This window comes from Galeopterus variegatus, unplaced genomic scaffold, assembly GCF_000696425.1.
Source record: "Galeopterus variegatus unplaced genomic scaffold, G_variegatus-3.0.2 Scaffold5844, whole genome shotgun sequence".
In the NCBI taxonomy this organism is placed as follows: Eukaryota; Metazoa; Chordata; class Mammalia; order Dermoptera; family Cynocephalidae; genus Galeopterus; species Galeopterus variegatus.
This window is the reverse complement of record NW_007731955.1, coordinates 120,342-133,029: the sequence shown is the minus strand read 5'-3', so window position 1 is coordinate 133,029 and position 12,688 is coordinate 120,342. Positions and strand designations below refer to the sequence as shown.

The 12,688-nt window shown below is 50.1% G+C and overlaps 1 protein-coding gene across 1 annotated transcript in view; it reads right to left on the bottom strand.

The window, feature by feature from the left end:
* The window catches only part of COL4A2 (collagen, type IV, alpha 2), a 112,112-nt gene that overhangs the window by 10,642 nt on the left and 88,782 nt on the right, over positions 1–12,688 (bottom strand). Inside the window, exons 34-40 of the mRNA XM_008590103.1 lie at positions 11,346–11,409; positions 11,076–11,150; positions 8,610–8,717; positions 7,866–7,973; positions 7,122–7,193; positions 5,222–5,347; positions 758–874 (exon numbers count right to left, since the gene is read on the bottom strand). Coding sequence (XP_008588325.1) covers positions 758–874; positions 5,222–5,347; positions 7,122–7,193; positions 7,866–7,973; positions 8,610–8,717; positions 11,076–11,150; positions 11,346–11,409 — 670 coding nt within the window. The remainder of the gene's footprint in view (positions 1–757; positions 875–5,221; positions 5,348–7,121; positions 7,194–7,865; positions 7,974–8,609; positions 8,718–11,075; positions 11,151–11,345; positions 11,410–12,688) is intronic.

Sequence of the window (12,688 nt, the reverse complement as noted above, 5' to 3'; positions counted from 1 at the left end):
GAAAGAAAAGCTGTGGAAAAAAATGTTTGCTAGGGGCAAGCTGTCTGTTGGGGGAAACTTTAGAGATAATTGTATTTAGATTTTATCATAAGAATGTAACTTTTGTTTAAGGAGAGGTCATACTTTAGATAATGAGCCAGTTTGACCAATTTAGCTCTTTACTAATTGTACTTTGGAATGTCACTTTAATTTACTGATATTACTAGTTTCCACTGTTAAGCTATACTTAGCCGTGGACAACTTTTGTAACACTGCCCATGTCCTTGTCCTTCTTTGATGATTGAATCAACTGATTTTCCTTGTGAAACTTCCTTGTCTTGTCAATAAAAAGGAAAGCTGATTTTGGATCGAGGCTGCTCCCCTGATGGGTGGCAGTCCCTCCAGGCCTCACTGATGGTACTTTGAGCGAATTCTTCCTTTCTCTTTTCTCTGTCTCAGTTACACAGAGGAACGTGTAATACACGATGTGGAGAGGAAGAGGGAACCCTGCATGCTGCACATTGCTGGATCCACTGCAGTGTGAGTGTCTGATCCCACGGCAAGCAACCGACATGGCCTGTCACTCGGTGTCCTGGGGACCATGTTGTGTGGGTGATGGAAATTGGTCATGTCGGCATTAGCTGGGATGTCCCTGCTCTTTTGGCTGGAGTCTGAACACAGTGTGGAGGTGAAAGACTGTTGTACCCCCAAAATAAGGGGGCCTTTGCCAGCTCCTGCCCTTGAGATTTCAATGCACACATGTGGAAGTCCTGCTTACCTTTCAGGCCAAATATCCCTGACGCCCCTTTGTCACCAGGTAACCCAGAGATGTTGGAAAGAGGGGTGATGCCGGGGAACCCCTGAAGTCCTGGACTTCCGGCTGGGCCTCGTTCCCCTTAGGAGGAAAACAGAAGAGGTTACTTTTAGTACCACCATCCAACTTTTCTAATCTACATTTTCCTTCCATGCCGTCATCTGTGGAGGCCCAGAGTCACTGAGGGGGAGACAATGACTGAAAGTGTCCTCCAGCCAAGGAACATCTCAGGTGAGGCCGCCTGCGCTCCCTCCAGCCCCTCCCTTCCTCTGTGGGGTCCTGCGCTCGCTCGTGTGCTCTGCTGGGCTCAGGGACTGCTCAGAAGGACCGCGCTCAGCTGGAGCCTCAGCCCCGGGCGTGGCAAAGCCTCGCTGAGACCCTGATGGGGCTCCCGCGGGTGGCTCTGTCAGCCCGTGTGATGCGTGGAGGCCGAGGGACTGCCGGGTGAGCCCTGCGGGTTGCGTTAGTGTTGTGGTCCTCCCTGGGGCTGGCCTTCCGCATCCTCGACCCCAGCCAGCTAGTGCTGATCCTCACTATTCACAGATTCTGAATTTCCCAACTCGCCTGCTCGCTAGAACGCATTTGGGACCCCCAGAGCAATGCCTGCGGCCTTCACAGACGGCATGGAAAGGTGAAATACGCAAGTCCCAGCTGAGGTCACAGGCTCTGCTGCCTTCTCGTCTCAGTGCGCACCGAGCAAGCGGCCTTGCTGCGGTCCGTTTGGTGCCCCGTTGTCCATATTTTTGTGCTTTTTGTTGGTGATTTTGCTGTTTAAAACGAACCCCACGCCTCGTGCTGGGGGGCTGTGGAGTGTTGCTAAGCATGGGATGGCTGTGATGTGCCTCACGGGACAACACGTCTGTTAGGTGAGCCTCATTCTGCTGTGAGTCACAGCGCTGCTGGCTGCAAGCTCAGTGTTAATGGGTGACAGTAAATAAGAAACCAGCTGTGCTCTCTCCGGGAGCAGCGGTTCAGCGGTTCGGCATTCACTGAGAATTCGTGGCAACTTTAGGATATGACTCCTGTGAAGAATGAGAATCTGTTGTACTTGAGTCAAAGGCTGGAGCCCGTTGGCGCTAGCAGGGACAGACCGTTCAGGGAAATGACCCCCTAAGGAAGTGTGTGGAAATCCTCCTCCCGTGCTAGCAGCCACGGTGCTAGCAGCCAACAAGACGTCAGTGCAGCCTCACGGGCTGGTGGCCGAGGTGCCTCAGAGCCGTGGGTGCTGGCGACCCGTGGGGAGGAAGTCCACTTTCTGTCCTCACCATTAGTCTGTGGCTACGATTAGCCCTAGAACACTGCAGAACATCACAATGTCACCATGCCCTAGGAAGACATCACTTCTGCTCTAGAGGGAACAGTAAGGAAACGGAGCACACAGTGGCTTCCTTGTTTCCCTCCATGGCTTCGTGACTCATTGATAGCCATGAGCATTGTGAAGGATTCTCCCATTGGAAGATTCTGGAATCCTCCCAGAAGAAAGGATTCTGAGTGGGACGAAGAAACAAGCACTGGGAGAAACACTGAGAAAGGTGACTGTAGTCACAGACCACTGGTGACCAGACCACTCACAGACAATAAGCAAGAGGATTTGTTAGACCTGAGGGGATCAGTGAGCCACCATCTGCAGTTTGATATACAGTGACACCAATCGAGCTACTTCTAACTCTTGTCACAAAGTAACCGAAATATATGGCGAATGTCCTGAGTCAGAGGATCTAGTGAAATCCCCAGATCGGCCAGGCTCCCACTTAAACCTAATTAAGTGCCGTGATTAGGACTCTGTTCATGAGAACGTTTAGCAAACATGAATCAAGTTTGTTGGAGCCGAGATCAAAACAACTGCGTTTTCTCAGCAGCCCTCATAGGTCTGCGTAAGTATAAAGACCCCGACTACGGAGGCTCATGAAAGGCCATTTTGCAGAACTCATGGCCAAACCGTCAAATAGCCGCGGCTGCACAGTCTAGCTTCAGTCATGTGCAGGAAGTCAACAGACTGAGACTACTTCCATATTCTCAGGGAACAGTGTGTCCTGAAAGACCATCTGTGAACATCATTACAAAGCCATCGGTCCCTTATCACAGGCCAGAGGTTGTGGCCACATGCGTGGAGGTGTGGCAGGCACCACAGAGTGACTGCTCCGGCCTCCAGGAACTGCTCTGAAGCCTCTGTGACTTTCATGCAGGACGAAGGTGGGATCACAATGGCTTTAAACCCAGACAGAATACCCTGGGGTTGTTTGGAAGCGTGAGATATGGTCCAGGGCCCTTGGTTGGGATGCAGAGAGCCACAGTCGGCTCAGGAAGTTTGAGAAGCTGATGCTACAGGGATTGAATGTGTAATAGGGCTATTGGGGTGAGCTAGGGATGTTCTGGGGTACACATAACTCTTTCAACCAATGTCAGAAAGGCTTATCCTACAACTTGACAATATTAATCTCAGACAAATAATTATTGAGCACTTACTCAATGCCAGGCACTTTGCTGAGGTGTAACGGGGAATACAAGAGGAGAGTTTCTGCCTTGTGGAAACTGTAGTCTATCCCTTGCTGTCAACTGCAGAGCCTGAACAGCATGCTGTGTGGATGAAGCCTCAGAAGCTCATCATAATGCGGACAGTAACAGCTCATGTCCTGCGAGCACCTAGTGGGCCAGGCGCTGCGTGCACCGTGCCCAGCGCTCTCTGTTTCCTCTGTCCCTTGGGACTGGGTCTCGTCTCCATCTCCCTGAGCACATCTTCCTCACTGCTGTGTTTCCAGACCTCTTTCAGATGGCAGACTGGTGATCTGACAATCATGATACTCTTTGAAAAAATGTTATGTTTTGAGTCCTTTAAAAGAAGCCAGAGTTTACTGCCAGCCTCCTGTGTGCAAGAGCTCTACCTGCATGGCCTCCCGGGGTCCTCCCAAGACCTGGACGCTCACTTTCACTCTCAGCTAGAGACAGAACCTGGAGAGGCTCACCCTGTGGCAGAACAAGAGCCCAGCAGGAGTCTGACTTGAAGGTCATGGGCACAGCCAACTCGACCGCTGGACTCTTGGGAGACACGTGCTGGTGGACTGACCCTAGATCCACACCCCTGACTAGGCTTGTGGTGGTGGACTGACCCCAGATCCTCACTCCTGCCTAGGCATATGCTGTGCACTGCACCTTGATCCTGACCCCTGACTGAGCCTGTGCTGTGTACTGACCCTAGATCTTCATCTGTGACCAGGCTCATGCTAGTGTACAAGGACTGAATGTCCCCCCAAAACTCATTGAAGCTTGACCCCCACTGTAACAGTGCTAAGGGGGTGAGAAATCCAATTATGGTATTTGAAAGGTGGGGCCTTTAAGAGGTGATTGGACTGTGAGGACTGTGCCCTGGTGAATGGATTGACCCATTCATGGAGTGATGGGGGTGGTTCTGATGGCTTCATAAGGAGAGCCAGTGAGAAGGTCGGCTCCCACCGTCAGCCCATTTCTCTGGCCATGTGACACCCTGCATTGCTATAGAGTCACCACCAAGGAGGCGTGTCCCCTGAGCCTTGGACTTCCCAGCCTCCAAACTGTAAGAAATACATTTCATTTCTTTATAAATTACCCAGTCTCAGGTGTTCTGTTGTAAACAACAGAAAAGGGTTAATACATGTACTGACCCTAGATCCTGACCTTGACCGAGGCTGTGCTAGTTGACTGGTCCTAGATCTCCACCCCTGACTAGGCTTGTGCTAGTGTACTGCTCCTAGATCCACACTCCTGATTAGGGCTGTGTGAGCACCATGCAGCCTCCCAGGGCACAGCAAGGCTCCAGGTGGCATCCCCTCTCCTTTTCTCCTGCCTTCAGATCAATGCCGTGGAGCTTGGATGTCAGAGACACACTCTGGGGCTGTGAGCTCATGCTTGATGGTGTGTCAGTGCCCTGAACAGACGACTCTGGCTCCCAACAAGCTCCTGGTTTCTGTTTTCATCTAGGAATGAATTACATCTCAGTTTAGATCGAGTCTACTTGGTTGGTGAGTGGGGAGGCTGGGGAGGTGGGAAGATGGGCTTCTGGTTGTTTCCCACCCAAGTACCATGTCAGTGTGGCTCGGCTCAGAGGTTAATGAATGCTTCACTACTCAGAGTGTGTAAGGCCTGCGCTAGGGCCCTGGGATATAGAGAGGATAAAACACGATCTCCAGGCCAGGGAGCTATTTGCTACCCAGGATGAATGGTCAACAAATAACTGACAGTATGGAATAAAATACATCATCTAACAGCATACAGAAGATGGAAAGGCTAGCCAAGAGGTTCTACACCAGGAAATGCTCTGCAGAGAAACCAGTGCCTTCCCACAGCTGCATCGTCCAGCTTATCCCTCAGGCTCAGCAGACTCCGTGTGGCCCAGCCTCTGGGTGGGGCTGGTTCTGGAGATGGTAGTATTTGCTTTGGAATGTGTGGCCTCACCTGCAGCTCCTTGCTCCCCTTTCTGTCCTGGGACTCCTGGAGGGCCTGGAAGGGTGTTGGCCTCTCCTGGGTCACCCCTGTCCCCAGTGGGGCCTGGGAACCCCGGATCTCCATGGACATCAGCACCTGCAGTAGAGTTAAAACAGCGGCCAGTGTCAGCATCTGCCAACCATGCACAGGTGACTCTCCCAAGTGGAGGAGCAGTAGAGTGTGACACAAAAGTAGGGACACTGAAGGTGGCCCTGGCAATTCCACGTGCTCTACAGCCTCAGAGTCACAGGATCTGAGATTTGGAAGGGATTTCAAAGCTACCATAGGAGAACACCTTCACTGCATAGGTGAGAAAACTGAGCCCCTTCTGAGGGTCCAAATTCACAGAAGAACTTGGTGGTGGAGCTGGGACCCTCTCTTAATTAGGTTTTAAAAGTTAAAGCACGATTTAAAATTTTCCCTATTCACATATGGGGTGCTCGGAGCAATCGGGGGCAGCTTACTGACAACGCTTTCCCTTCCTCTGCAGTCGGACTGGAGCTGAAATGTTAATGGAAGCATGTGTGACAGAATCTACAGGTAACATGCACACAGGCAAATTTACCTGTAGTGGGTGAATATTAGGTTACCCGAAATATCTATAAAGAGAACATTCTAATAGCAGCTGAAGATTATGGGTAATTTTTTCCCTCTTGTTTAAATGTATTTAAAAATTTTTTTTCTCCACTGAACATGAATTTATAAATTGAAAACAGTAAAATTTGCCTTTTCAAAAAAGACATAATCAGTAATAAAATGATTTTCCTCTCTCTTTGCCCTATGTCCTTCAAATGTTATTTTATTAGATAAATTAAAAAGTTAAATGAAAAGACGAGGACTTTAATATTTAAGATGAAAGGACCTAATTTAACATAAAGAAGTTTCAGAGAAGCTACAGACCCTCTCTGTACTGCGCCATTTCAGCTTCTGGGAGGACAGGGTTAGAGAGAGGCTTTCTGCAGAAAATAAATCAACATCTGAGTTTCTGATGTTCTAGAAGGGGCTAATGATGCAAACCTTACTCTGCCATGGGCTTCTGGAAACAATGGGGCTTTGTATACTCTTCGGGAAGAAAATGTGGTAAAACAGTTTATAAAAGCAGCAGAAAATGCTATTAAAGGTGTCAGTTTCTTTTCCCTGTGGGACAAAAACCTTGGTATGCCCTTGCCGTGGACTGAATTGTGTGCCCCCCAAATTCGTAGGTTGAATCCCTCACCCTGAAGAGATGGTATTTGGAGGTGGGGCCTTGAGAGGTGACAGGGTTAGATGAGGTCATGAGTGTGGGGACACGTGAGGACACAGAGAGAAGCCAGGAAGTGGCCCTCCGCAGAGCCTGACCCTGCTGGCACACCGGCACGACTTCCAGCCTCCAGAACTGTGAGGAAGCGAGTCTCTGTTGGTGCCTCACAGCCTGCGGTACTTTGCTATGGCAACCTGAGCTGACCGTGACTGTTATCACTGCTGCAAAGAATAAGCACAGGCCTGGGGACAGCTGAGCACCGTGTCTTTCTCGTGCAATGAGATACACACTGCAAATACGGCAAGGGGTGGGTAGATATTTTGGACAACTGAGGGAACAAATGCACCCCAAATGTCCCCATTCTGCTGCTGCAGATGCAGAATATTTGTTTTTCTCTCCATCTAGAAGCCTGATGGGTCTCAACACAGTTTTTGACTTGAAGGGATGGATTTTTAGGAACACCTAGCAGTCTGCAGGACCACCAGGGACCCCAAGTCCAGCCCTGCAGGGAAGCCCCCCCTTGCTGAGACCGCCCCGTTCTCTGCAGTCTGGGATGGCACACCAGCACAGAGACTCCCCACCCCCAACACCGCTGGGTGTGATCGTGGGGCTGGGACCACCGCCGAGTACCTGGGGATCCCGGAAAGCCTTTGGTGCCGGGCAAGCCGTGTAATCCACCGATGCCTCGGATTCCCGGGAAACCTGTGAGAATGTCACTCATTGTCATAGCGAAGGGGGCTCTGACTGGGAGTAATCCTTCTGATAATTCAGACATGTTTTAATTTGCTATGATACTGTTGCCCCTGCAATTTCTGCTAATCCGCAGCAAACAGGAAGCAGTGAAGGGGCACGCTTCACTCACACAGCGGGCGAACTCATCACCTGACGCTACCCAGAACTTAAATGCTGTTTTCCTACAATATTTTTTAGGAACTCATTAGAGCCAGAAGTGGGCTGAGAAGCAATGTGCCCGTTTCTCTTCCTGACACTTGGTCCCTGGTGTGTATTTGGTTTGTAAAAATAGCCTGGCATTAATTCCATTTCCTCTGGATTCCCGAGGGAAACATTTCTGAAGTAGGACATAGCAAACAGGTGACAGTCCCTTCTGTGATGTAGGCAGTGAGTGGGGCGGGTGGCACGTTACTTGTAGAGTCGGGTCTATCTTTTTCTCCAATGGACTCAACAAGTGCAAACCCCATCCCATATTCTGCATGGATCGCAGCAAACCACAGACATGCCTGCTTTTGTCCCCTTACAGGCCTCACAGAAAATGGCCCAAGAGAGGCCTGCCTGGCCAATGTGCCTCTTCTCACAACCTGGCCCTCAGCCACCATGCACGCTTTGTGTCTCTGTGGAGGAGGAAGGATGCCTTACCTGGTAAGCCTGTGGACCCCGGCCAGCCATAATCTCCCTTTTCTCCAGGCACTCCGATCCGCCCAGGCTCGCCCTGCGGCCCCTGCAGCCCTCTGAGCCCCGGGAAGCCTGGGGGGTAAACATATCAGTGAGACTGTGCACACTGGAAACCCTGCAGACTGAGCTCAGGTCCTGCCGGAGGGGCAGGTGCACTGGGGAGGGGCTGGGGACCCACGGAGGCTGCAGCTCCGAGTTCGATGATAAATTAGGGACTTTCCTCTGAGCTGTGAATGCACGTGGCCTTAGACCACCACGTTCACTCAGGATTCTCAAATGGATTTCTACGTATTTAAATGCATGAAGGGATCCCATAAAAATAACTGGGCCTGTTTTTATATGAGACAGACACTTGGCCACAGACACGCTTTTCATTAGTTCCTTGTGCTTCTGCCTGTGCCATGGTTATTTCCCCACACGCTGGGCAGTTGTTTCTCTCCACGGCGTTCGTCCTAAAGCGTTCGTCCTTGCTCCTCCACGTCCCTAGCTTCTGCCTGTGCCATGGTTATTTCCCCACACGCTGGGCAGTTGTTTCTCTCCACGGCGTTCATCCTAAAGCAGAGCTGAGTAAATGGGAGACGTGGAGGAGCAAGTTTCCTAGAGGTGAGTGTGATGGCAGACGGGGAAATGTGAGAAGCCACCGCCTTTGTTCTGGGGTCTTGGGAGGCCACACGCTGGGGAAGGCTGTGTGACCGTGACAGACTTTACCTGCTTGTCCTTTAATTCCGGGAGGGCCGTGGGCTCCAGTCACGCCTGTTATTCCGGGGAAGCCAACTTCGCCCTCCAGTCCTTTCTCTCCAAAGAATCCCTTTAGACCTGTAACCACAGATTTGCTGCTTGGAACAAACCTCAGATATTGCGTCCACCTGGGGCTTGATGCTGTAGGATTCGAGGGTGCAGCTACAGGGTGCCGCAGTACCACACTGACACTCCTCTGCTGGGGATGGAGATAGAAGTCTAAACACCGTCCTTCCCAAACTAATCCTTTACCTAATTGCTCCCTCCGAGCCTGCGGTAGCCCGCCTCCAACGTGGTCCCCAGTGGCCCTATGGGGAGGGGAGGCCCGTGTGGCAGGAACCCAGGCCTTTTGCCCACGGCCATGTGCATGAGGCATCTTGGAAAGAGACCTGTCAGCCCCAGTCAGGCTTTCAGATGACAGCAGCCCTGCCACATCACAACTGGAACCTCATGAGACACCCGCGCCAGAACCACTTCACATGAGATAACTACTGACGTCATAGGGTCCTGCATGTTGGAGTGCTTTGCTGATCATCAGCAGATGACTAATACTGAGCCCTTATCAGAGAGGTTTTAACATGTGATGTGCCAGGGACATCTCCTGGGGAATTTGCTCAACAGGCAGATGTTTGAGCCTCTCCCCGAGAGGTGAATTACTAGGTCTGGGCTAAGGCCTGGAATCTGCATTTTAAACAAGCATCTTGGCTGATTCTGACGTGGTCTTTTGGAAGACTTGGAGGAACACAGCCTTCACGTGAGTGGTGATGTTTGGTGTCAAATGTTTTGGGTCTTTTCTGGTAACCTGTAAGATTTTGAAAACTTGAGACCAGTGTGAATTTTGCATAATCACCTCTGTTCGGTCTCCTTGAATCTATGAGGCTACTGCTCAGAAGATACATTGTTAATGTTTGTGTGGTCATAAAGAAAGGCCACTGAAGAAGTTCTGTTTATATTCTATTGATTAGTGTTTTCAACATCTACTCCAAACCACCATTTCCCCAGTGTTCCTTCTGTCGTGAAGCATTTCTGTCACCTCCACCCACACTGCATGGACCCAGCATAGCTTGCTGCTTTATCCTCAGAGACAGCAGGCCTGGCCCAGCTCCTGCAGGACCTCACGTCTGGGAACTGATCTGATTGAGGGCCCCTTGGCCCACTTCCCCGCCACGTGGGGCAGGGCTCCGTGGCTGACCGCACTTACACACCCCTCCCTTGTCTCTGGGAAAACAGAACACCCATGGCTGGCAGACACAGCCATCACTGCCCTGCTGCCCGTGGGGCCACAGTTCTGAGATACAGTTTCCTGGTGATGGGCATGGGGAGCTCTACCCCAGGGCCTCCCTGAGCCCACAGTTTAACAAAAACCTAAACGTTCAAAGGGTAACAACAAAAATAATGCCAGGGGTGGAGCTTCTCTGCCCCACACATTTTCACTTGTACAGATGACATCATCTTTAGTGGCACATGTGGCAAAGATGACCTCACATGTCTGTTTTTATGAATGAAGCTGCCAAAGGAATCACTTAGGATGGGAGTTCAGCCAGCCACATGCCAGTTGGCTCAGTAGCCCAGGGAGGAAAGCCATCGGGAGACCACATCACAGATCGAGTGTGAGCCCAGAGGGTTGCTCGGTGAGGCTGACTGTTCCTAAGTGGCAGTTCTCTGATTGCAAGCTGGACTGAATACCTCTTTCCATTCTGGAGCCATTTCTAGATAAAGAACCCCCTCAGCGTTCTTCCCCCTGGCCAACCTCATGGACAGACTCCTTCCCTCCCCCAGGGCCATCCCTGGCTGGAGGGAATTGGGACTCCTGGCAATTTAAGCAGTGTGGAGTCCCCGCAAGAAAATATCACCAGGAAGGAAGCAGCTATCAAAAGCCCCTTGGCTTATCACTGCAGGCAGGAATTTTGAAGTTGAACTTCAACGACACTCAGAGAAGAGGAGTGAGATGCCGTGTGACACAGGGCCCTGGCACGTTCAAGGTCAGGCAGCTGCCTCTTGTTGCCTTACTCAAGAGATGGGCCCGACCCCACTTCCCACTTTTCCAGACCCCTCCCTGTGGACAAGAAGCTCTGATCATTGCAGCACCAGCTTCGTGCCCCGACGTGCCCAGCAGCCCAGGGTCTGGCTTAGTTTTCACAAGGTACATTTCATGGGCTGCAGTTACTCCCACCCACTGAGTGTTGATTCTGGCTGTTTCGCTTTCAGAAAAAGGCAGAGAGAGATTTTCTGACTTTGTCTTCAGAGTAATTTAATTAAAAATTAGAGTCTCCCTTGCACCTTGGTGCCCAGGGAGGGGCACCAGGAAGATCTCAACCATTCACTTCAAAGTTCCTGATGGTGCTTACTAAATATTGATACAGTTAACAACCTGGCTCATAGAAAAGGGCTCAGGGCTGTTACTGAAGATGAAGAAATGGAAAATAACTTATGTACCTGGTGTTCCAGCGATGCCCCGTTCCCCCTTCAGGCCTGGACTTCCTGGTAAATCTATCGTTTCTCCAATGTCACCTGTTACATGTGAAAAAGATGGTTATAATCAGGTCTTCCTATTCGGAGGTGGTTAGTTTTGCAACTTCTATTGTGCTGTATTCTTAACAAGAGTGATTTGCTTCAAGATAGCTACAAGCATCTGCAGGGCGGATATCACCTCACGTGCCCAGAGAACTGCAGACATCCTGTTTTCACTACACGGCCAGCACTCACCGAAATCACCAGTAGGGCCAATCTCGCCATAAAGGCCAGCTCTCCCCGGAGCACCCTTGTCACCCTAGAATAAAGTCAAATGTAAAGCCATCTTAGACGATCTTAGTAAAACAAGCTGTAATGTTAAAGGGTTAGTGTCTTTAACTATTTGGTATGCTAAGAACAACACTCAATGTTTATGATCTTGTCATTTTGTAGAAAACTGCTAAAGACTTTTGGCACTATATAGCAGGTGGTTTGCTTACCTGTTCGTATTGGACTATAAAGTGATAAAAATGAAACATGCTTGGCAACTTTACTGAGATTAACAACATCAGTGGTGCAGGTCTGCATCATGACAGTGGTGGTCATAATCCCAGCCGCGATCTGACTGCACCTTACTCTGCCAGGCTTTACACCTTACTCTGCCAGGCTTTACACGGGCGAACGCGTTGGATCCCATATTGAGAGCTCATTTAAGCCTCGTGACAATCCTATGAGGCAGGTACTACNGTTGGATCCCATATTGAGAGCTCATTTAAGCCTCGTGACAATCCTATGAGGCAGGTACTACCATTTTACATTCAATAGATGAGGGAACTGAGGCACAGAGAGGTTAAGTAATTTGCTGAAGGTCACTCAGCTAGTGAGAGGCAGAACTGGGACATGAACTGGGCCACCAGATTGCAGAACTTGCTCTCTAGATTATGACACAAGTACGTGGCTGTGCACGTCCATCTGTGGGGAGAGGTAGCCTTCTCCACAACGACGCTGGTGCTGTTAATGAGACTGGGGTGATGCCTGGGTCACTGTGTGACTTCATGGAAACCACAGTTTTCCTCTCTGAAGTGGCTTCATCCCCAGAGGAACAGTGGCAGTTCTGCTCTGCCTCGGTGCTGCGCGGGAGCATCGATGCTGGGACTCAGTACTGCAGCGTCAGCACTATTCCCCTCAGCATGGCTTACCTTAGGTCTCTGAATTATTAATATAGCTCCATCTCATGGAAGGAAGGGGGAGGATGTCCAAGCTGTTTAGATAATGATCTATTTTTCTTAAAGTTTACTTTATCGAGCCATAGCTTATATGCAGTAAAGTGCCCTAATCTTAAATGCACGCTCAATGAATGTTTTACTCACATACCCTCAAATGAAGACACAGAACATTTTCAGCACTCTATAAAGTTCCTAGTCAATAACCCCACTCAAGGAAGCTGCTCTTCTGATGAGCCCATCAGATAATCTGTCGTTTTCTGAACTTCATGTAAATGGAATTGTATCATGTGTACTTTTCTATTTCTGGTTTATTTTGTTCAACATAAAGTCCTTGAAACTTAGTCATACTTTTGGGTTTTGTCAACAATTCTC